Below are 25,373 nucleotides of genomic sequence, written 5' to 3'. Positions count from 1 at the left end.
ACAGCAAGTCAGACTACCACCTTTCCTCTCAGAACCCACTGAGATCGGATGCAGAGTCCCCCAGTGCTTTTTCCTAAGCCCTACTCTCTTTGACGTCTACATTGCTCCGCTCACAGCCATAGTCAGGAACCACCGACTCCACATCATCTCCTATGCCGACGAAACCCAGCTGATCCTCTCCCTCACCAACTAGCCCACAATCGCCAGAACAGCTTCCGAAACAGGAGTAAAGCGGTACCACCTGCATGAGAGACAGCTGCTTCAAGCTCATCTCGGACAAGACCAAAGTCCTCATCTTCATCCGCTTGGGAAGACTCCTGGAGGCCCTCAGTGCTAGGAACCCCACACACGCATCATACTGAACTCCTCGCTCACTATGAACCACCAGATCAACGCTGTCTCCTCGTCATGCTTCCACACTGCCTGCTTCGAAAAACCTTCAGAACGATTCCCACCGAGGCCAGTAAGACGATCACCCATGCACTCATCAGCAACAGACTAGGCTTCGTTAATGCATTCTACGAAGGACTCACCCAAAAACTCCTCAGGAAACTACAGAACGTTCAAAACCCCAAAGCCAGACTGGTCCTGAACATTCCCCACCGCAGCCACATCCCCAAACTCCTGCAAGAACTTAACTGGCCCCCTTCAAATTTCTTCAGGTGGCTCCTTTTTCACGATGCGATTGCAAACCTTAAAGTACATCAAACTGGATATTGTATGATTCTAAAGTAGATATATTTACTTGTTTGACTACAACAAAAACAGCACTACTCAAAACTCTGAAATACTTTTATCAAGGTTGCTGCGATCTTTGAAACCATCTCTTCTGCTATACTAAGGAACATACTTGTGAGGTAGGGGAATGTATCTGAACTAAAACAGAGCTTCGACTTACAAAATCCATAAATATGTTCAACTATAGCCGACAATGTGAAATCAGGTGGTGTTTTATTTTGTTATTTTCAAGGTTTTAAATTTTTTTTAAAGTCAGTGGTTATCTTTTTTTCTCTGTACAGAATCAAGGGGATGGTGTTTTTCTATTCCATCTAAAGAGGTTTGCTTTTATTGCTTTCCTTCACACATTGATTCCTGCTGTCAATTATTTCTACGTAATTTCTGGCTCCTAGCTCCCTTCTTTGCACCCTTTCCTTGAAGGTGCTCTTACAGAAAACATTTCCCATAACTCCTTACTATTCTAATTTGCCAGTACTCTAATCCCTCTTCCAGCAGGCCAGTCTCACCCCATATCTGTGAGGTTCATAAATGGAGATAGGTTTGCACACCATTATAATTTGATTACAGCAGATAAAATGTTAATGGCAGGTATTTTGTGCACCTACCTGCTGCTTTGCTTTTCTGACAGATGTATTTTTGATGAATAAAGATCTTCTCCCTAGGACTTGCAATATATATAGCAGGGTGCTCTGTGTTCAATTATTGCAAACCAGTATTACTCTGTCCTGTTCTTTGTCTTGAGATACCAAGAAAGAACTAGGCTAATACATGTATTTTGACTGTCTGATCTGGGCCAATTCCTCCCATACCTGGTCATATGGGAGATGCTTCCCACAAAAGTATTATACAGGAGTATAAAAAAAGTGATAGATGGAATGCTTTACTTGATCTCAGCCACTGTAACTGCTCAGGCTGCATTCCAGGCCATCATTATTTTACACATCATGCCACCTCAGTTTGGACCCTGCCATATGCAAATGGCTCTTGACCCTGCTCCAATGGGAACAGCCAAGCCCAAACTGCCAGGTCAGGTCATCCCCTTCTTAGGGCTTATCAGTTGGGTCTAGCTTGGTTCCAGTGGTGCAGGTGCACGGGGCCCTTCTCTGGGCATTACTGTCCCACTTAGGGTGTACATATGCATACTGTTATAACAAGGCTTTTATTAATAGCAAATTGTGCTGCTGCATGAAGCAGGTAGCAAAGAAGCTTCAACGCCTGCAGGATGCCTTAGGTAATTTAAACGTGCAGGTAACAGGAATTAAGTTTATTTAACATTGATTGGCCAGGTCTATGTTTTGGGGTTGATTCGAGGAACACTAAGTATTCGATTTCAAAAGAATTTATTATTTTTAAAAGAGTGGATACAACCATAATATATAAACAAGAATGATACAATTGATAACAGAAGAAAACACAGTAAGGTAGAAGGATAATATCCAATAAAAACAACATCTTAAAATTCATTCTTCTGAAATTCTCAGAAACATAAGTGAATTAAGGAAGAAGCAATGAAGAGCCGGGAGAAGTAATTATCAAAAGTATCATCATCAGTTATTAAATTGGGGATGAGAGAAAAGAAAGGAGAGAAAGAAAGATAGAAAAAAGAAAAGGACAGGAAAGAAAAGAGGAAAGACAAGAAAAAGAGCAAGAAAAGAGAAGGATTTCCAACGGAATCACCAAACATTCAAGACAACATCAACTAGACAAATCAAAAGGAAATTGATCCACCAGCCCCTCAGAAGCCAATTGCATGTAAGTATCTAGCGCCAACCACACACCGGAAGATATAGACGGAGAAAGACGGGCATGATCAACTGAAGTATGAGCACTACGAAGAAAAGAAACCCATGCCCACCAAGTATGATAAGAGACAGAAGAAAAAGATTTCCACTCCATGAGAATTACTTTGACTGCAATGGTTAGTAAAAGATCCAACAGTTGTAACTCCATGGAGTCTAAGGGCAATGGAACAGAGGCCGCCAACGGGCCTAAGAGGATTAATGGAAATGAAAGTTGAAACTTAATATTAAAGATAATCATAAGGTGTTTATGAATCAAACCCCAAAAGGGTTGGAGAAGAGAACATTCGAAGAACATATGTTGGAAATCGCCAGGTGCGAGACCGCAACTCCAACATAAATTATCTTCCTTAAGATGTAATGAATATAAACGGGTGGCCGTCCAGTGTAGAAGATTAATAGAGAAAAACTTAGACTGCATTAAAGAGGGGGCAATTTTATTGCGAAGAGAGAGCCTACCAATGTCCCGCCAAGTGTCTGAAGAAATATGAGCGGTAACACCATGCTCGAAATGATGGAGCCATTTTTGCTGTGTGGAAGTTTGAGAAGGAATTGTCGAAGACGACAAAAATTTATAAATCCTAGATGCCACATGACCAGACTTAAACCATAATTGAAAAAGCGTAATCGCAGGGGAAGAAGGATGAAGTTTTACTTTAGCAAGCGCCACCTTTATCTTAAGAAAAGTATAAAAATCTAGATTAGATAAGGAAAAATTTTGAGCCAGGGTAGAGAAAGGGAGAGGGTCATTATTGGAGTCATATAAATGCTTAACAAGTGAGATGCCTTTCCCCGACCAATATGACATCAATTCTGGATCAATAATAAGTTTAATTTTGGAATTCCTCCAAATAGACGACCATCTAGTTTTATGTATCGGAACTGCCATTCTCTTATCAACCTTGCGAACCGCAGCAATAGTGTCTAGAATAATAGATCTAGAGAATGGAATGGAGAGGGTATTTGTAGTTAAAAAAGAGGCAGTCGGAAGAGGAGAAGCCAGTTCCTGTTCTATAAGTAACCAAGCTGGAACATGAATAGATGGAGAGGAAAACCAGAGCGCCCCCTGCGAGGCCAAAAACGCAGACTGGTATTTCCCCCAATCCGGAAAATTACACCCTCCCATATCATAGGGTTTCCTCAGAAATTTATAAGCAATTCTAGCCCTTTTGTCATTCCATAAGAATTTAGAAGTAATTAAATCAAGTTCATGAAAGAAGGTAGCCGAGAGCTGGACTGGTAGCATAGAGGAAACAAAATTAACAATAGGTGTTATCATTAAGAGTTTGGAGACGGCCCCACCAAGAAATATGTTTCGGAGACCAATTTTCCAGAAGATGTCGCACCTTAAGAATAGTTTGAGATTCATTATAGGCAACCGTAGCATAAAGAGTGGAACAAAAATAAATACCCAAGTATTTTAAATGCTTAGATTGCCACTTAAAACCCGCCGAACCCATATGCGAGGAGAAACAATAAGCATTTAAGGGAAACATCTCCGTTTTATCTTTGTTCAGGGTATAACCTGAAACCTCTGAGAACAGAGAAATTGTATCAGAAATAGCAGGAATAGCGCGTGCGATATCCTCTGAAAAAATGAGAACGTCATCAGCATAAGCGGCTGTTTTAAGCTGATGAGATCCAAAAGAAAAACCCCTGATATCTGGATGTACATCAATCATTCTAAGAAGAGGGTCAATGGACAGTAAAAATAAAAGAGGGGACAAAGGGCAACCTTGTCTAGTACCTTGGCAGAGATTAAAGAAGGACGACGTGGCTCCATTCACTCGGATATTAGCTCGAGGACGGGAATACAAAGACATAACCATACGGATAAAGGAATCACCCAAGTTATGGGCACATAAAACTGCACGTAGAAAAGGCCAAGAAACCTTATCAAAGGCCTTTTCAGCATCAAGGGCCAAGGCCGCCGCCGGAAGATTGGATCGCTTGGCAGCACCGAGAATGTGACAGAAAGTACGAATATTATCACGGGCAAGACGACCCTTCACAAAACCTGTTTGGGAAGGATGAACCAAGTGAGGAATAAAGGATTCTAAACGTTTAGCTAAAATTTTAGCAAAAATCTTAGCTTCCATGTTAAGAAGGGAAATAGGGCGAAAATATTTGGGATCTGAATGATCTTTCCCCTCTTTGGGGATTACTACAATAGTAGCATCAGCAGCCGAACCAGACACAGAGCCATCCTTAATAAAAGCATCAAAGACCAATTGAAGTTTCGGAACGAGCACGGAGAGAAAGGTCTTATAAAACAAAATAGGATACCCATCAGGACCCGGAGCCTTCCCGGAACGAGTAGCTTTAATCGCGGAAATGATCTCATCAGAGGTAATCAGGCAATTCAAAGAATTATTATCTTCCTCCGATACAACTTTCAAAGGAACCGTCTTCAAGAATTCCTGACACTGTTCAAAAGAAGCCTGAGTAGAGGGGGTATATAAATTATTATAGAAATCGCGAAAGACCTCAAGAATTTCTTCAGTCTGAAATTCTCGTACCCAGATGGTCAGTAATAGAAGATATTTGGGAAGATTTATAAGAGGATTCCTGGAACTTTAATGTAGCTGCAAGAATCTTACCCGCACAATTTTTTAACAACAACCTCTTCGATTTTTGAGCCTGGAGGCCAATATGAGCTCTCTTAGTAACAATGGTATTGTACGTGTATTTTAGATTTTTAATAGATTGTAAACATGACTTATCCTTGGAATTGCGAAAAAGAGATTCCTGACGTTTAATCTCATCAGCTAAATCCGTGAGTTCCTTTTTAATGGCAGCATTCCTCCTTGACATACATTGAATAACCTGACCACGGAAAGTACATTTAAAAGAATCCCAAAGAACCACAGGGGAGCTAACCGATCCAACATTCTCAAGGAAAAACGTCTCAATATCATTGGAAAACTCCAGAATCAGGGAATCATCATGTAAAATTTCTGTATTTAGTCTCCACGAACGAGACTGCGTTCTAGGGGCAAAAGACAAAAGCGTGAACGTCACCGCGGCATGGTCTGAAACTAAGATAGGATGGATAAGCGGAGAAGAGGAAGATTGAACAAGAGAGGAGTGAACCAAGAGATAATCAATACGTGAAAAAGACGAATGAGGGGAAGAAAAAAAGGAAAAGTCGCTACCAGTGGGATTATGAAGACGCCACACGTCTTGGAGCTGGGTCAGAGAACACATATTAATCATGTGTTTATGTGCCTGAGGGGGACGAAAAGTAAAGGCAGAATTCCTATCCAAAATAGGGTCCATTGGTAAGTTAAAGTCCCCCCCTACAATAAGATTGCCAGAATGAGGAGTGTCATTTAGGTTTTTGGTGATTGCTTTCCAAAAAGACGGATCATCCTTGTTAGGGGCATAAATATTCATGACAAAGAGAACAGCATTACCATCGGATATCTTAGATAGTAACCAACGTCCCTCTGTATCCTGCTCAGAGGAAACGATAGATAATCCAGAGTGTTTAGAAACTAAAGTAATCACCCCATTACGTTTACCACAAGCATCTGAACACGCAACATCAGAAACCCAATCTTTCTTCAGGAATGACGCCTCCTTAACAGAAACCTTTGTCTCTTGAAAAAGGACCAAATCTGAGGAAAGAGATTTGCAGTAGTCTAAAATCTTTGACCTCTTAACTGGGTGATTTAGTCCTTTAACATTAAGGGAGAGTATATTCAAACCAGGCATAGAACTAACAACAGGAAAAAATGATATTGCATAAATGATATATGAAGTACCACTTCCAAAAAGACCTACCACCAGACATCAATACAAAACAAGGAGAATCCAAGGAGGAAATCCGAAAAGAAAAGGAGAGATAGGAGAAAAAAGAAAGCAAGAGAATAGCCAGAGAAAGAGAGATAAGAGCCAAAAAGGAAGGTCTGAATAAGACCAAGTTCATACCAGGGGGAACATGGGAAAAGAGCAAGGAACCCAACAGGAGGAGAAGAACACATCAGTATACATATAGCCCCAGACCAATATAAAGCGGGATATGTGTAGTTAAAAAGAAGAACCACCTAAAGGATATGAACAGGAATTAAAAAACAGTAATCTAAAGAATTCAATTAAATACGCGCTAATGAAAAAAGGAGTCAAAAATTAACGATACTATAGGTATAGCCAAGCCAAAGTAGGCACTGCCAGGAGCAAAAGAAAATAACTAGAGAGAAAAACAACTTACAGAGAATAATATATGTAAACGTACGAAGAAGAAAATGAAGAGAAAGAGAAAAGTGAAATATAGTAAAAGACGGAATGTAGTAAAGAGAAAAATAGCAGTCAAAGAAGCCCTATTGCAGACAGGTAGGAGAAATGAAATTATATAGAAATATGTAAACTGTATAAATAAGCTTATGAATAACTGATCACAGATACATAAAATCCGTTGCACTTAATGTAACTACAAGAGGCGAGCATATCATAAATATATGAGCATGAAAATAAAGAAGCATCAGCCCAACAGACACAATGCAACGATAGAAATCCGAACTAGTCGAAGAAGACAATTAATAACAATAGTTAAGCAAAGCAAACACTGTTATAATGGGAGGAAATACATAGCTATTAACTATACAGAAAAAAAAAAACTTATCCCAAACCTCAACATTAATAATTATCTAAAGAGTATACCATGAATCAAATACAGAAGAAAAGAAAAAGAAAGAAACCCAATCTGAAAAATACTATAAGGTACATTCATGAATAAAAATGAAGAAAAAAGAGAAAAGTGAAACATAATAGAGAACAGAATGTAGAGAAGATAAATATAGCAGCCAAAGAAGCCCTAGTACAGACAGATAGGAGAAATGAAAGTATAAATAGATATGTAAACTTTATAAATAAGCATTATAAATATCTAATCACAGCAACATAGAGTCCGTTATATTGAATGTAACTAAAAAAGGCGAGTGTATCGTAAATATATGAGCATGAAAGTAAGGAAGCAACATCCCACCAAACAGAATGCAACGATAGAAAACCGATCTAGTCGAAGAAGACAAGTAATAATAATACTTAAACAAAACAATCCATGTTATAATAGTAAAAACAATATAAGCATTAACAATGCAGAAAGAGAAATTGTCCTTAATAACAGCAATTAATAATTATCTAAAAAGCATACCATGAATTAATACATAACCAAACAATACACCAAAACACTAATAAACAATAGCATACTCCAGAAATACGAGACCATCGAAGACAATGACCAGACAAAAAATACCAACAAACGAAAAAAGAGAGAAACCAAAACACACACGCAAGATTGAAGACAATTAAGAAGCCCTAGACTGGCGAAGAAACAAACCCGGACCAAAATATACGGACAACTTAGGGAGAACAAGAGTAAAACAAACGACGAGTGTACATAAGTGAAATAAAAACCATCAAGAGACAATACCACGAAATACTGAACGAATCGTACAGTGGGACTGACGACAATAAAGGACCACTACACTATAACGATGGGAAGGGAAGACCATAAGACGACAACAGCACGTCCAGAACATTGGACATTAAGACCACCACGCAGATCTAAGAAAGAGAGAACCTAATAGACCTGACAAAGACAAAAAGATTGCAGTAAACATAATCATATCAGGTGCCAGAGGAGCCAGGAATAGGCGAGGCCTCCATTTGGAGTTCCATGTGTGACTCCAACAGATTATCCAGAAATGAGGCCAAATCAGCAGGTTCATCGAAGATTCTGGAGCGACCTTTAAAAGTAATGCGGAATTTTGAAGGGCCGGCAAAAGAGAAGGGAATATTCATGTCAGCTAAACGCTTCCGAAGGTTAAGAAAGCCCTTTCTCCTAATGACCGTGTCCCTGGCAAAGTCTTGAGAAATTGAAATGCGATGGCCATTCCAGGAGATAACACGAACCTTCCGCATGTGAGCCAGAATTTGCTCCGTATGTTGATGGCGCAGTGGTTTAAAAATTATCGCTCTCGGTTGCGTGGCTGATTTAGAGCGAAATGAGGGAACCCGATGTGCCCGTTCCAACTCAAAGTCTCTTTGGAATGAAATTTGCAGTGTGGAAGGAATCCATTGATAGAGGAAATCAATCATAGAAGACGCATTTTTCTCAACATCCTCCGGAAGACCAAAAATGCGCAGATTAGACCTGCAGTTACGATCTTCATGCTCAGTAAGGTCTTTCCGCAATGCTGCCATTGAGCGCTCTAACTGTGAGAGAGATCGAGACTGCCTTTGCATGGAATCCTCTGCGCCACTAATACGCGTTTCTGTGTCCGAGACACGAAGAGAAAGGGCCTTGAAATCATTCCTGATGGCTAACATCTCCACTTGCAGTAAATCTGTATTAGTCTTGGTAGATTGCGCAATTTCATAAACCTCATTAAGGCGTGTCAGAATAGACTCGAGTGACACTAGGGTCCTTTTGCGCAGATTCAGGTATAGGGGATACCTGTTTGGATCTCTTAAGCGACGCTTTAGAGTCTTTTGCGTCTTTAGCATTTGGTGACGGACCCATATTCGCGGCCATAGAGCACACCACCTCAACAACAACGAAAGAGAAAACACCCCTCCAGACAATATAAGAAAGGAGAGTGGTAGATGTATCAGGTAGGCCCAATATGTCCAAAGGAAACGAGCAAAAGTGGAAAGCGCGCTCTCATTAAGAGGACAATAATATTGGCGGCCACCAAGGACCGGGAAGGGATCCACCTCACAAAAATATCATGTCCTGTAGAATCAAAAAGGCACCTTCCAACAACAAAAAGCAATCATTAAGTAGGAAAGCCTCAATCAAAAAAAAAAAACTCACAAGAGGGCAAAGGCAGTGCTCTGACTAGAAGTATGGCAGCAGGAAACCAAACAGCATGGTCATTATTATGCAGCAAAAGCAGCAGGAGGAGACAAGAAAAAGAAAACAATATAAATGTAGGAAATCTGAGCAACGTCACCAGCTCTTGTCCATCCTTATTCCTGACGAGTCCATAGCCATGTCGGCGTCATGCTGAGGAGAAAGAGCAGCTCCGTTTCTTGAGAGGAAAAAAATAAACAAAATGGCGGCCGCTCGCGAAATCACCAAGCGCCGCCTAAAAACGTTCACAAAGTAGTCACCGGCAGTCTCAAAGCTCAAAAAACCACCCTCATGACATTCCTGACAGCTTCATATCCATGCGGCCAACTTCCGAAAGGACCGGGTCAATCTGAGGCGATCACGAAACCTCCGTCAGCTCCTCCTCTAGCGCAGAGCTCAAGCACAAGCCGCCATCTCGCAGTGGCGCGCAAGCCACGCCCCCCGAGGAACACTAAGTATTGATGGTAAACCTTTTCATTTTATCAGCAGTATGGGGGATGTAATCTTGTTAGGCATTTCTGCTCAAGGCAAGGTTTCCATTAAGAGCGATTAAAGTATTTTGCACAGTTGATATTGCCAAGTGTCATGCTTTATTGTGGCACCTAAAGTTCCAAGTTTTTTCTAGACATGGAAGCAGTAGGAATGAAAGTTGAACTTGGTGATCAAGGGACTGTATGTACATCAGTGTGCAGGCTCAGAACAGGTCCATGAAACAGTTTTTGCTGTACCTTCACCATCTGCAGCACATACTAGGACTAATAAATGCAGTTATAGCTCATACACTCACATTTTCTAAGTTACAGTATGTACTAAATGGATTGTAAATTCACAAAAAACGATGTTTCGACCTTGAGCATGCTCATGATTTGGCTCCTAAGGCATGCATTTTAGACTATCACAATGAAAACCTAAGAACGGGATTGCCCAGTGTAGTTTTATATAGGAGGGCATTGATTCACGATTCATCTATGTGTACAGCTATTTTTGTTGCAACAATCCTCTTACCTAAGCTTATAGAAAGCAAAACGAGGTCTTGCTCTTCATGCAGGAGGGTGAAATCCTAGAGGTCCTCTTTGCTCTGGACTAAGAAACTTCTGAAAATTCAGCTGCAAACCTGCTGCCCGCTACATAGCAACATGTAGTGAACAGTGAGATGAAGCCATATGATGTAAGCCATGTTCCCAAAACAGGAGTGGAAGTAGGTCTTCGAAGTCAAAGGACCATACAAATATCCACAATGGCATATTAAATGGTTTAGCTGGCCGAAGTGGGTCATAGTGGGAGCATCCATCAAAGAAGTTCCCTTATAGATAGGGGCTGCATTTATACTGTTTGACAAAAAAGGGTGCCAACCACTTATACAGGCAGCAAAATACAGTATTTTCCGGTTTCTACTGTAAAACAAATAATCTCTTTAGTGTGTTTTATCAGTTACGATCAGCTTTCACTCAAAACTGGAAATCCTAAAAAAAAAAAAAAGGGTCCCCCTGACATGGAATTCCTAGCCCTGCTCATTATATGGTTGAGTATTTTGCTCTGTCAGAAAAAAAAATATACGTCCCTGTAATAAATTCAGGCACTTTTTGTAAAATGTCGTTTTTCAAATTGTTTTAATTGTAACAAGAGAATGCAGTTGATAACAAAGTCCAGAAATGCCCACATGGTTTAATGGCAACATGGGTTGGTCTGTTTAACTGTCTGAAGCCCTCAGCCTTAAAATTCAATTAATACAGTCTAGTTATTAAAAATAATAAAAACATTAGAATTCACGGTACAGCATAGCCAGAATGGCATTTTCTTGGGCATTTAATCGTGCAATTTGTTTTTTTATACTTTCCAATTTTAAAAAAAGCAGCACATTATCATATTGCACACCTTGGGGGCATTTGAAACAGTATCCTGGTACAAGATTAACATTCTATATGCTGCTAACAGGCCTGAACGCCAAGTGAAATAAGCAAACCACAGACTGAAAGAAATGTTGAATCGTCCCTTCATACTACTACTAAATGCTGAACAGTATACTTGGAAGTGCATTCACTTGCTGGATAGTAACACAGTAAAAAATACATTTTTATACAGAGGTAAAGTAAAAATATAAATGTGGCATTGCTATTGCATTGTTAGTCAATAATGATTTCCACAAAAAATCTTTTTGGTTATCACTGCTTTTATGAATAATAACTAGGAGACAATATAAAGTGCTTGTTTATTTTGAACTTCAGGATTTCTCAATTCAGTTGTTTCTGTCCTATCTCTCCCAGTCGTGTACATATTTTAGAATCAGTTAGAGAAAGGAAAATGTTACTTATCCAGCAAGCATCTGTTCACGTCGTGTAGTGCTGTATATTCACGTGCTGTGCATATTCCTGCCACCTAGTGTTGGTCCCTGAGGTGAATAAGTTGTTTTTCTTTGAAGAAGTCTTTTGAGTCACAAGATACTGTGACTCCTCCTCTTGCTAGTAATGCACATGGCTATCGACTCGACTGTTAGAATGTTTACCCCACACAGTGGGTGAAGATGCAATGTGAAGGGAAGCGTTGCATAGTGTGAATCTAGGGCCAAGGGTATGCCCAGACATGGGTCCCTTGCTCACTGGGCCACTGGATCCAAGCTACCCTGTCTGATAAGGGGATAATACCCCAAAACCAGTCCCAGGATGCTTGTTTCGGGCTCAGGGAGAAACTGACCTGGCAGTTCGGGCTGGACTGTTCCCATGAGGAACAGGTCAACACTGATTTGCATATGGCTGGGTAGAAAATGGGGTAGCATAGGGAGTAACAAAACGATGGATTAAACCCAGATCTGTGACTGGGGCGAGTGGTTGAAAAGTTTCAGCACTCCGTCCATCAAGTTGTTGAGTTTGCTAGTCTGAATCTACAGCACTACATGACAAGAACAGCTGCCTTCTGCGTAACATTTTCTCTTTGTGGCATGTGTGGATGTAGATACAAATGCTGTGCATAGACTGTAAAGCAGTCCTCCTAGAAGCAGTGGCTAGCCTTTGGGTTGCAGTAGATTGAAAAAGTGTGTGGACTAAAATCTAGCCAAAACTGGCTTGTTGGCGGGCTAGCAAATCCACAAAGTAAGGTTTTGTAAAAGTATGTAGTGTGGACCATGTAGCTGCTTTACAGATGTCAGCTATTGGAATGCTCCCTAGGAGGGCCATAGAGGCTCCTTTTTTATGAGTGGATTGGGCTCCAGGAGGAATAGGCAAGTTCCTCTTAGCTTTAGTGTAACACGTCTGGATGCACTTTATGATCCATCTTGAAATGCCGAATTTTGATAGTGCCCTTCAATTGTGGGGTTTGGAGAAAGCATCAAAGCTGTTGTGACTTAAACAGTTTAGAATTGTCAATGTAGTACACAAGGGCTCACTTAACATCAAAAGAATGGAGAGCGTGTTTCTTCAATCGAGGCAGGTTGTGGGAAAACACAGGGAGCTCAATGGATTGATTAAGGTGGAACTGTGAGACCACCTTAGGCAGGAATGTGGGGTTTGTATGGAGGGCAGCTGTATCCCTGGATATCTGGAAGAAAGGTACTTCCAAAGTTAGCAAAAGTTGAGTCAACCAGACAAGCCACCTTCCAAGAAAAGAAAACTGGAGGGAGCAAGAGTGGAGGGGTTTGAACAAAGAGCCCACGAGTCCTAGACAACGTGGAGGTTCCAAATGAGGTCTGGTGGGACCCAAGGAGGAACTACTTTCTTGAGGCACTCCAGGAAAGCTTGAATGACTGGAAATCTGAAGACAGAGATATGCTGTTGGTTCTGAAGATGGGAAGCTACAGAAGCTAGGGGTAGCTGTATGGCAGTGAAAGTGAACCTACAAGTCTGCACGCAAAGTAGGTAGCAGACAATATTCTGCACTTTGGTTGATAATAGGTCAATGTAATTGAGGTGACAGTAGTACACAAACCTCTTCCAATTGCCAGTATAACAGGTATGGGTAGTAGTCATGCACACTTTAAGAATGCTCATGAATTCTAGGACTTCAGGAGTCAAATTGCAAGATAGAGAGACTAGGGGTCTGGGTGCCTAACTTCTCCATGGTTCTGTGTAAGTAGGTCCGGCTTGCTGGGGAGCCTCTTGCGTGGAACCACGGAGAGTTCAAACAGAGTGGTGAACCAGTGTTTGTGGGCCCAGGTAGGAGGCACCAGGATGAGGGTGAGAGACATCTGCCGAACCCTCCAAACCACATGGAAGTTGGGGAAGAGGAGGTAAAGCGTAAGCAAATATCCCTGACCAACTCATCCATTGTGCATTGCCCCTGGACTGTGGGTGTGAGATTCTGGAGGAGAAGCTTGGGCATTTGGGGTTTTCTGCTGTGGCAAAAAGGTATAGCTCTGGGAATCTCCAACAGCGGAAGTACTGGAAGAGAATTTGAGGGTAAAGTTCCTACTTGTGGACTTGTTTCCACATCCTGCTGAGGACGTCGGCAAATTCCCAGAAGTTACTCCGCTAGCAGGCATATTTTGTGGCGAAGAGCCTACCGCCAAAGGCTCTAGGCTAGATGAGAAAGCTGGGGAGATCAGGTGCCACCTTGCTTTTGAAGATAATACATGGCTGCAAAGTTGTCCTTGTTGAGGACTATCTTGCAAGTCAAGTCAGGAAGGAAAGCCTTCAATGCATGATCAACAGCTAGCAGTTCCAGGTAGTTGATATGGAGACACTGGTGAATGGGTTCCCACTAGCCTTGGGCAATGAAGTCCTGCAAATGTGCACCTCATCCCGTAAGGGTGGGAGTCCGTTGTAATGGTCCTCTGGGGAATTGGGTCAAGGAAAGGCCACCCAGGAAATAGGTTGTAGGTGTTCCATCACTGCAGAGTGTGACAAGTAAGGCAGCCAATCAGCACTAGATCATCCCAATGACGGTCCGCTTGAGACCACTGGTGCATTAAGCACTCCTGCAATGGACGCATGTGTAACCTGGCATGGTGCACTATCGCAATACAGGAGGCCATTATGCCAAGGAAGTGCATGACTGTTATTACTGCGACTAGGTGGTCTTGTTGAAAATGAGAGATTAGTGCCTGGAATGACTGCATCCTGGCAGCATTTGGGTAGGACATGCACACTTCTAAGTTGAGGATTGCCGCCAGGTGGGGCTGTATCCGCAACCTCCTCAGATTGCACACCACACTCATCCTCTGGAAGCTACACTGTCTTGTCTCCCGATCCAGAAGAGATGCCAGTTCAAAATGCCAACTCACGCATACAAAACCCTGCACAATGAAGGACCAGCATACATCAATAAAGGACCAGCATACATCAACAAACGCAGGACTTTCCAATAACTGACCAGACACAGACCACCCGCCTCCCTCTTCCTCCCACCCACCCCCCGGATCCACTAAACAAACAGTGTAGGACGCTCCTTCTCACTTCTGGCGACCAAGACCTGGAACGACCTTCCCCTGCTCCTCAGCACCACCTAATCGCTCCAGCAATTCAGGAAATAATTCAAGACATGGCTGTTCGAATCAACAGATCACCTCGAAGCAGCTAGCAACTCCAATGCCTTAAGACCCTCATGAGTGATGTGCCGCGCTTTACAAATCCCCGATTGATCCATCTGGAAAGGTTGGAGGTGGGATTTTGTAGCATTGATGGTAAACCCTAGCTTGTGAAGGAGGTTTATTGTGATGTTGTATTCACGGCAGTTCTGACGGGTGGCGCTCTTGAGCCAGTCATTAAGATAGGGTAAGACATGAATGCCCTGCAGATGAGTGGCCACCACCACAAAGCACTTGGTGCACACCTTGGGTGCAGTGATGACCCCAAAGGCAAGCACCTTAAACTGGTAATGCTGTCCACTGACTGCAAACCTGAGATACCGGTATTGTGCTGGGTGGATTGGTATGTGAGAAGAAGCATACTTCAGGTCGAGAACAGCCATGAAGTCGCCTTGTTGCAGTAGCAGGATAACATCCTGAAGAGTAACCATGTGGAAGTGCTGTGAAAGAATGTATTTCTTTAGGGGCCTGAGGTCCAGAATGCATATGAGTAAACATTCATTTTTTGGAATCAAAAAGTACAAAGAGTATACTCCTGTGCCTTGCTGATGATGGGGGGCAGGGTGAGAAGGAGGGCTTTGACCCCGAGTAGTCTGTGTTGTTCTGGGGAGTGTTTGTGTTTGTGAGGTAGAATGGTGAGAGGTATGGAAATGAGCTCCAGACAGTAACCATGTTGGATAATATCCAACACCCACTGGTCAGGGGTAACGTTCCGCCAAGCAGGACAGAACCTTTGGAGGTGTTCCCCCAACAGGTGTTGTGAGATCAGGGGAGGGAGGAAAGGCAAGTCAGGACTTAGTGGTGATGGTAGCTCCTTTAGGGGAGCCACCTTTATCTTTTCCTCTGTGATGTTGCCTCTGTAGGACCCTCTAAAGTAGCCTCTGGGAGAGGACTGCTGCACCTGTCGACTGGTAGGATGTGGAGGCCTCGGTAAGAGCCTCCATTTTAGGGTATGCAGCGAAAGGAACCACGAAGAGTAGGCGGCTGAAGGACACCCATTACTTTTGCTGTCTCCCTATCTTTCCTTACTTTTCTCAGCATCTGTTCAACCTACGACCTGAACAGATGTTTGCCATCAAATGGCAGGCTGAGCAGGTTCTGCTGGACTTCCAGCTTGAAGCCAAAGATACGGAGCCAGGCATGCCTGTGCAGAAGGACACTTTGTTGACCCCCCTAGCAGCGGATAGTAGTGTTCGAGATTTGCTTTCCCTCGGAGACTATCTCATTGCCCCTTCTCCTGTACCCCTTGTGGAGATGTTGGAGGAGCTCCTCCATCTCATTCCTATGGGCACAGTTATATCTGGAGAGCAACCCAATAAAATTGGCATTCTGCCAATGGTTGGCCAATTGCACAGCTATTTGCTTATCCACAGGGTCCATTGGTTTGCTCTCATTATCTGGAGGAGGGGAATCACCAGTAGCCTGTGATAAAGCCCTTTTATGGGCAGTAGTGACAACCAGGGAGTCGGATGGGACGTTTGCCACAAATCTAAAGTGGGGAGGTCAATCAAGGAAGCTTTATATTTTCAGTCTACTGCAGGTATGATGAACCTGGTGTGTGTATAGGTCTTGAAAGATGTTGGGGTGTGACGCAACAGGCCCCCGAGCATGGTGAAGTACTAGGTGGAGGACAGGGTCTTAAAAAAGAAGTTCTCATCCAAAGACTCAGTGTGGAGATCCGCCTGGTAAAAGGAGGTAGCCCTACCAATGAGTTCATGGTAGGAAGTGAAGTCATCAGGAGGAGGAAGGATAGGCAGGGTACGGGTCGGGGAGTGTGTCCCACAGTATGTCAGCATCATGGAAGACTCAGGGATCGCCCTGCTGAGGAGTATTAAATGTTTCCTCTCTCCCTGACCCCCATGTCTGAGTGGTGTTACCCTGGAGGTGTATAGGGGAGGGGGAAGCCTGGAGAAGTGGGTGGGGAAGGTGAGTGCTGTGGAGCACAGTGAGGTGATGTAAGACAGTGACAGTAGCCTTGTCCACTTTCTTGCACTGCTTGGGTGGAGGAGGCAAGTCTAAGGTTTCCTTGAAGGACAGCTGATGTTTGGACAACTGAGCAGGACGTTCCGGAGGGCTGGCAAGAATCTGGCCTGTGTGGGGGTGTATTAAGGGTTTCCTGGGAGTTCCTCTTGCAGTTTATAGAGGATTAGCTCAACAGTACTCAATCTGATGCCTTCTGTCTTGGTGGTCAGAGCAAAGACTTTCTGCTCCAGGCTCCGATGCCAAAAGTGATAGTTCAGATGGTCGATTCAGCTCCCCGGTGGGTACAGGCAGCACTGAAGCTGTTGGCCTAGATGGTTTCATCAGTGCTGAGCTGGAGCTGGGCATTACATCCAAAGGTGATGGTCAGTGCCAACCATGGCCCAAAGGCAGTGGTGGCCCGGTAGTCCGTCCATGGCGTTTCAGAGCAGCTGGATGACCATTGGAAAAGGGCTGTTTGCTTGTGAGCAGTGTTGAGGGGGAGAGAGAACCTTACAAATGGCTGGCTGTGCTGGTGGAAGATCCCTGATCAAAGACAGAGTTGTCACCGGGGGGGAGGGGGAAGAAAACTTCTTCGACTGAGGCCAATGGTTGTGGGTGGGAACCCCCTAGTTGTCCTCAGGCCTAAGAGGTCTGGGGTGTCATCTCCGCTCCTACACATCGAGACATCAGGCCAGACAGTAGCAAAGGGTCTTCTTGGAGTGGAAGGAATGGCAGGTGTCCCAGGCAACCTCGTAGTGCTTGGGAGACCGGCACAAATTCCCAGCCTGATTGAGGTCAGTCCAAGTATATTTTGCATGGCAGCGAGGATCGTAGTAGAATAGCATCTGTTTCATCACTTTGGAGGCATGTGGGGGGTGCGGCTGGGAGACTGGAGGAAGCCCCGGAGGGCAAAGGCCCACGCAGGGCAGAAGTCAACCCAAAAGTTGCCCAGTAGAAGCTGGAGTCGTGGACCAGAGATGAAATGGGGAAGACAATTGAGAAACAATACAGATGGAGGGAAGGAACCTGTGCAGACCAAACAGAGCACCATGAAGTGTCAAACTGGAGAACAGTAGCTAGCACACATCTGAATCAGACAGTGGAAATAAAACAATGTAAAAAGGGAGTAGATGACCGTCCACATGACTAGCAGGAGGAGGAGTCCCAGTACCTCGTGAATCAAGAGGCTTCTTCAAAGAAAAATCAACCTGCAAACATCCGGGTCAAAGACTAGATGGCAGGACATTGCACAGCATGTGTACCTACAGCAACACATCCCTAAAACACTTTATCTTGCCATCGGCTTCCAAAGCCCTCCCCCCTTCCAATCCATCTGGGAAGTAAATTGTATCAACGGAAGGATCTCTTAGTCTAGCCTCTCTTTCTTCAAATCCTGTCTGACCAGTTTAATCTGCTTCAAGCCTATGATTGGGCCAAGTAAGTCAGCCCTCACCTCCTACAAATTGGTGAGCCCAGTTATAATGAAGGATGTATCTGAGTTGACAACTGAATAGAATGAAAACAATAAAAGGTCCCTTTTGTGTCACTCACTCCAACTCTTCATACTTTCAGGTGTTAGCATAACACTTACTGGATCTCTATGTATCCATTCTCACAATTGTTCTTTTATCTAAACACTGAACACAGTTATATGTAAAGATGCCACATGTAATATAAATATTTGCTTTTTAAAAGACTTGGGTTCTTGTTGTAAAACAAATCGCTTCAGCCCTTTGGATTAAATACGAACAAGAACACCTGATCAAGCGGACGGGCAGTTTTCTAAGAAAAATACCAAAGGTGAGAACCAGGCACTTTTCTTGTAACGATAACCATGTTGGTGATTAGTGTCTATTAACGGGCAGCCTTTATAATAAGGATTGGTGGTAACTGCATAAATGTAATGGTACAATCACGGGCAAAATCGCCAATGCAATTATATGTATTGCAAATGGGCGGTAGTAGACAATAAATGAACAGGGCAGACTGAAAGGATATAAATTCAATGCCCATTATCTAACAGCAAACGCCGCCCCAATTATATGGGTTACAGATGGGTGGACGTAGACAGTGAATAAACACAGGGCAGACCGAACAGACAAACACATTGCCCATTTGACATTAAAGATTAATTTAACAGCCATGATACTAGGCAGAGTGATGCAATTTTCACCCTTAATGGCAGCTACGGTCAATATAAATGAGACTGTCGTTATGAGGATATTTGGCCCTTTTCTATAATTGCCAATTATTATACTCCTATCTAAGAGTAACAAAATACACTTTAAATCCCCAATAGAACATGGGGAAAGACAGAGGAAGTGTTCCTATAAAGTCAGAGGTATAAAGTAACCTTGAGAGTGGCCCGGTCATGGTACAATAAATCTAAATAACAGAGATTTTGAGTTGAACAAGACACCAGTGCCATACCAAGGAAGGAATGCATTGGAACGCAATATATATCCTTGGCAATAGATGTGTCATAGATGAAAATGCTAATCAGCACATTTATATTTTTACACAGTGATTTCCTCATCAAAACCCACTGGATGATCTCCTTTTTGGAAAAGACATAATAGAAAGTACTTTACTTTAAATCATTGGACATATTAAGATCCATGATGATGTAAGTCGACCTATTATATACTGTAAACTATTGGTTATGGTCCAACTATCATTACTTCTATAGTGATTTCTCACAAGGGTGTATACTCTTTAGATAAGAATTATTTCCAAGACCACCCCATATAATTTAAAGAAGGTGGTGGATCTAACTTACCAGCTGAAGGCAAAAGGAGTTATAATAAAACATTACGCCATTGCCTCTAAACAGTAGTAAAAACATTTATAAGGCAGGATATACATAAAGGGACTGCCCCGATTATGTACACGAATGAATGGACGTAACAGGTCAATGCTCCCTGTGAGATAAGTCCAAATAGCATTAGCTGGGGCATGAAGGATGGACTGTATGATTCAAAACTTTGGTGTGTAAATTGATTGGATGACTGGAGGTAAGGGGTGTGATTAAATAGCGAAAGAGACAACTTGTTTATGTAAACAGGCTTATTAGAATGTAATGGTGTATATTTGATATTTTCTAGATAAACTTCTGTTGTATAAATCTTGTCCTGAAGAAGGTGGTGTGTATGGAGTCTAATCCACCGAAACGCTGTGTCGACATTTTGTGATTTTCTGTTTTTAAAGCAGAATAGATTGATATCTTGTGAATTATTGATTCTAAAGTATAATGGATTAGTGAATCTCATAATATTGTTTTTTTTATTTATTTGATGCGGTGTATTTTTAATATTATTGATAGATGCAGTTTGTTATGTTTTTCATACATTGCTGCAGCGATTTGTTTTACAACAAGAACCCAAGGGGATTTTTTTTTTTTAAAGAGAATATTTTTAATAAATATGACATCTTTATATATAATTGTGTTCAGTGTTTAGATAAAAGAATGATTGTGAGAATGTATACATAGAGATCCAATAAGTTTTATGCTATCATCTGAAAGTATGACGCGTTAGAGTGAGTGACACAAAAGGGACCTTTAATTGTTTTTATTATATTCGGACCCTGTCCCTTTTGGTGGTGAAAGGGTGCTTCTCCCAATTTGTAGAGTTTTAGGGCAACTGAATAGGAATTCCTTCTGCCAGACAGCTGTGAGAACCCAGTAAAAACAAATATCCATGGACTAAAACTAAACAGGTTTCATAGATTCTCATCTATCACATTGCTGTTGTGCCTAAAGAGGAGTACTGAAGCTTATATGTTTAATTGACGAGACACTGCCTAAATAGTAGCTGGATCAATATCAATGGTCCAAATAGTAAACAAAGCAAACATGACAAAATCAGACCATTTTAGATTTAGACACAGATCTGGACGTATGGAAAGAAACGTCTACTGTATAGTGTCTTTCACTTCTCATCCCACAATACTTCAGGTCCAGTAGCTTACGGATTAAGAAGTAATGTAATTTGGTTTAAAACAGACAAGCTCCACTCATTTCAGTAGTAGTTATGCTTGACCCGCTGTGTGTTTACCCTCAATGGTTATTTAATATGGATGTATCCAGCATTTAAAGTGCTCCTAGGCTTGGCAGAACTGAAACATCATTTATGATGTGTTTAAGGTTGCATTATTTTGACGAAGATCAGTTACATAGCCATTAGAGACATTGTTGGCTTCTCTCATTTCTTCACTGCATAACCAGGTTAATTCACATTTACATTTGCCATCCCCATATGACTTATTTCGATCCCCTTTTATTATAATCCCTCCCTTCGTCAAATCTTCTGTAACCCTTATTCCATACTTTCTTTATCCCTCAACCCAATTCTTCTCCAATTTCTTCAATGGTTTCGCCCCTTCATTCCCCTATTTCTTCATTTCTCATTTCAACGGCCCATGCTTCAGTTCTTCAGGCCTTCTTTATCCAAATTATAACTCATAATAATTAACTGAAACATTTCTTCTTCCCCTTTGCTAGGATGAGCCTTTTAATCTTAAATAGTCCATATAAGGAACAAGATTAATTTGAACTAAAGCAAGAAATTCTTACTTGTGGACAAGGGGAGCTATTTTGTAGTATTCACCACACAAATGTCCTCAAGCTATTTTATATGAACTGATCTCTACCCTACTAAAACATGCCGCTATGTCATTTCTGTGCCCAGAGGTGCTTTAAAAAACAGCCAGGGCTCCCACAGCGCAGGATGCTCGCTTGTTGATGCTGTGCTGTGGGGGCAAGGAGAAGGACTGCATCCCCCACCATCTTCTGCGGCCGGTGCCGCTACGACATTTCCGTGCCCGGAGGCGCTTTAAAAACCGTCCAGGGCTCCCACAGTGTGGGACGCGCGCTGGCCTTCCTGGTCAGTAACTGGCAGAGGCTGGGCCCACCCTCTTTGAAGCAGCGTCGGCTAAGAGGCTAGAGGTGAGTGATCGCCTACATTATCTGGATTGGTAACTGTTAAACTAAACACCCACGATGGGGAAACGCTCTGGGATTCCACCTGCAAGTCCCACTTCTACTAGCATTGACAGTGTGCTTGAAAGGGTGGTTAGCATTGTGTCCAGGGAGATAGAGTTAACAGAGCGTCGACTGTCCCTGGGAATTGAGGCCTTACAGAACGGCCCTATACTTGGAGGGGTTCTAGCTGACCCTGCACCTACAACCACACTTTGAGTTCCCCTACATCAGAGAACCGGCTCCAACATGTCGCTTTCTAGTGGGAGTTCAAAGGGGCACGATACACCCGATACACAGCCAACTATGGGTACTCCAACAACCGCAGCAGTTTTAGCTGTAAAACGTAAAAGGAAGATTGGAAAGCCTGTTTGTACGAAAAGAAAACAACCCCCCCCGTACCTGCTTGCCTACCTGGATGCAATCCTCATCTAGCGTTAGCATGCCAGAACCAGCACTACGCAGGAAGTCTAGTCGCTCTAGTTGTACTCAGACAGAGGTGGCACCTGCTGCATCATATTCTGGGGATTCTGGGGACATTCTCAAAAATACTGTTTGTTCACGGATTAGCGAGATGATAGACATGAAATTCACATCTCTATGAGAGCGTCTTGTTCATCTGGACACTCTTATGAACAAATTCAGCCAATGGCGAGAGACAACCAAAACTGTTGCTGCTCCTGGGGAATGGGGGATTATTCCCATACCTAGTGTTTCATCTAATACTAATCCATCCCTTACTGTCACGTGCCTGCCCATCGACCCCTTAGTTGGAACCTCTTGCAAAACATGTATCCAACTCAGGGAGTGTCTTCTCCCAAAGGTTAATATAAATGCCAAAACCTATTCCCCTCAACAACGGTGCATTAACCGCAGATGGGACTGTGCCCCCGACTCTCACGTCTGAACCTACTAATAGATTGGTTGGCGACCAACCAAACCTGGGCAAATTGAGCAGTAATATGCCTGATATCCCGAGCAGGAATTTTCTTGGGCCCAACACAGATGTCCTGGGATTGCCGCCGGCAGCCTGCCCCCATGTCTTGGTGCTGGCAGGGGTACCAACTCTTAAGAGGGAACAGAGGGAAACTTGGGACCAACTGTGCAACAAATGTGTGGATGGGTTATCTAAGCACAGGAGGTTCAATGTGTCACACACAAATGAGATTATTATGGTACGAAAAGAGGTGTGGGTAGGTGATTCACCAAAGAACATAGAAGGGGATTGTATGGTCATCCATTTTCGTAGACCATCTATGGTAAGATCATTACTGAGAAGCCAAGAGACTTTAACTACCAACCCTACGCAAATTTGGTCATTTCCATTGGGTTATTTATACCAACCAACTTTCGGGCACCACACAAATGAGCCTGCTTTTCCGGCTGTCCAAAATAGATTCTTAGCATTGTTCGAATTGGACACTCAGGACTGAATACTGTCGCTCCCGGAGACTAATGGCGCTGATAATATATCTATATGCCCCCCACATACAACTGAGATACATGATCATGCTGTCAAAATTAAGGCTTCTGATCATCTAGATCTGAACATACTAAGCTGGAATGTTGCGGGTTTACAGTCAAAAGTACATCTAGCAGTTTAGATAGACAGCAAGACATCCTCAGGTTCCAAGAAACCTGGGCCACCAAAGATATACATATTGAAGGGTAAGAATGTTTTAATAGTTGCCCTAATTCCCAAATTTGGTCGACCGTCAGGTGGCCTCTCGATTTGCGTAAACATCGCCGCAGGAGGTATTGCTAAGGTTTTACATACAAAAAGTGATACATTTCAAGCTTTATTATATAAAAGGGGTATCTATTTACCTACTTAATTTTTATAACAATGACTTCATCAGCACACCCAACACAAATTGTATTCATCGATTTGATTGTGTTACCACCCTACAGCATTGCAATGGTTTTGATAAAATAGCTGGTATCTGTCTGGGGGCGATTTCAATGCTAAACTCCCTAGTAAAGATACTGATGTTAGAAGGTCCAGCACAGGAGAGAAAATGTGCCATAGGGGCAAGGAACTAATGGAACATCTGCAAAGTCATGATTTAGGCAATGTTATGGATATTGCTGCTATTACTAATAGCATAATAAGAATATAATATACGAATTAATTATTATTAATAATATAATTAATTATCATTTAATTATTAAATATATTAATTATAATAATAATTTACCTGAGCCGACATTTAGAGGAAGTGGTAGCGCCACCACTATTGACTATGTTTTTATCTCCCCCATCCTGGAAGACTATTTATTGAAAGCTGAAGTCATTCCCACAGTCCACGGCGATCACAACCCGATCAAAATAGTACTGAGACTGTACCCCAGGCCAACATATAAAATCGAATATTGCGCCAGGAGTCTGGTACCCTCTACAGACAATTTAAGATAGGTATGGCGAGGGGTCAACAGCGCTGACTTGCTTCATACGGTAGCAAGAGATAACCGGAGACTCATCGATTCCTGTCTGTCAGCGCAGGACTCTAATCCCGAGGTAATCCGTGCATTAACCAAACTCTGAGGCAATAAAATCTGTGCTATTAAAACCCACTACCACTGCACCACATGGACCCAGATGGTTCAATAGTACGTGTTCAGCAATCAGACAGCTATGCAAGGCCGTCTCAACTAAACACAGGTGTCATCTACTAATTACATCGCTTCGGTAGAAGTATAAGCTACCTATCTCCCAAAGGAAGGAAGAATGACTAAACGAACGATGGGATGCCCTTGCCAATTCCGCTAGTCTAAAGAATGAAAAACACTTTTTGGGCTGCTGTCAAGGACATGACATCAGTGGGACAGTCACTTACCCAGATAGGTTGTAATATAACCAGTGAGGCATGGGAGGCCAACTATTCTATGATCTATAGAGCTTCAGTATATGAGGAAGATCTCTTTGAGTATCGGGCTTCCACTGGGATATTAATATCCCTATCTGAAGTTGAGGAAGCTATACAACAGAGCCTGGGCAATAAAGCCCAAGGCCGATGGGTTACCCATTGACCTTATTAATCAAACCTGATTTTTGGGGGCCGCTTTTGTTAAACTTCTTCAATAATCTATCGAATGCCCCATTACCAAGCACCTAGTCAACTTGTATTATTGTCCTAATTTTTTAAAAGGGTGACCGCTTCGAACTCAGCTGGTATAGACCGATCTCCCTGATAGACAACACTCTGAAAATTCTAGGGAGGGTCTTATGTAACAATATTAAAACATGGACCTAGGAAAATGTTATCTTACAACCATGTCAACTAGAGTTTAGGAGTAAAGTAGGCACAAATGAACAATGCCTAAATCTCAACCTAATAATTGGGAAATATACTATTGCAGAGCGATCACCAATATACCTGGCTTTTGTGGACCTGACCTCCGCTTTCGATTTCGGTAACCGGTCACGATTATGGTCCATTCTTTTAGAATATAGTTTAGATGAAGTTTTAGTACAGTTTTTAGCATACTTACATAAGGACTTGAAAGCTCGGGTTAGGATCA

General features: G+C 42.5%; 2 protein-coding genes across 2 annotated transcripts in view; one reads left to right on the top strand and one right to left on the bottom strand.

The window, feature by feature from the left end:
- RESF1 (retroelement silencing factor 1) overlaps positions 1-25,373 on the bottom strand; it is a 322,229-nt gene that overhangs the window by 95,625 nt on the left and 201,231 nt on the right.
- Positions 1-25,373, top strand: part of LOC146854949 (uncharacterized) — a 110,407-nt gene that overhangs the window by 3,902 nt on the left and 81,132 nt on the right. Inside the window, exons 2-3 of the mRNA XM_085651060.1 lie at positions 15,950-16,235; positions 17,104-17,256. Of these exons, the coding sequence (XP_085507186.1) occupies positions 15,950-16,235; positions 17,104-17,256 (439 nt within the window). The remainder of the gene's footprint in view (positions 1-15,949; positions 16,236-17,103; positions 17,257-25,373) is intronic.

Source organism: Triturus cristatus, chromosome 4_1, assembly GCF_964204655.1.
Source record: "Triturus cristatus chromosome 4_1, aTriCri1.1, whole genome shotgun sequence".
Lineage (NCBI taxonomy): Eukaryota > Metazoa > Chordata > Amphibia > Caudata > Salamandridae > Triturus > Triturus cristatus.
The sequence above is the reverse complement of the archived record's forward strand: the minus strand, read 5'-3'. Positions and strand labels throughout refer to the sequence as shown.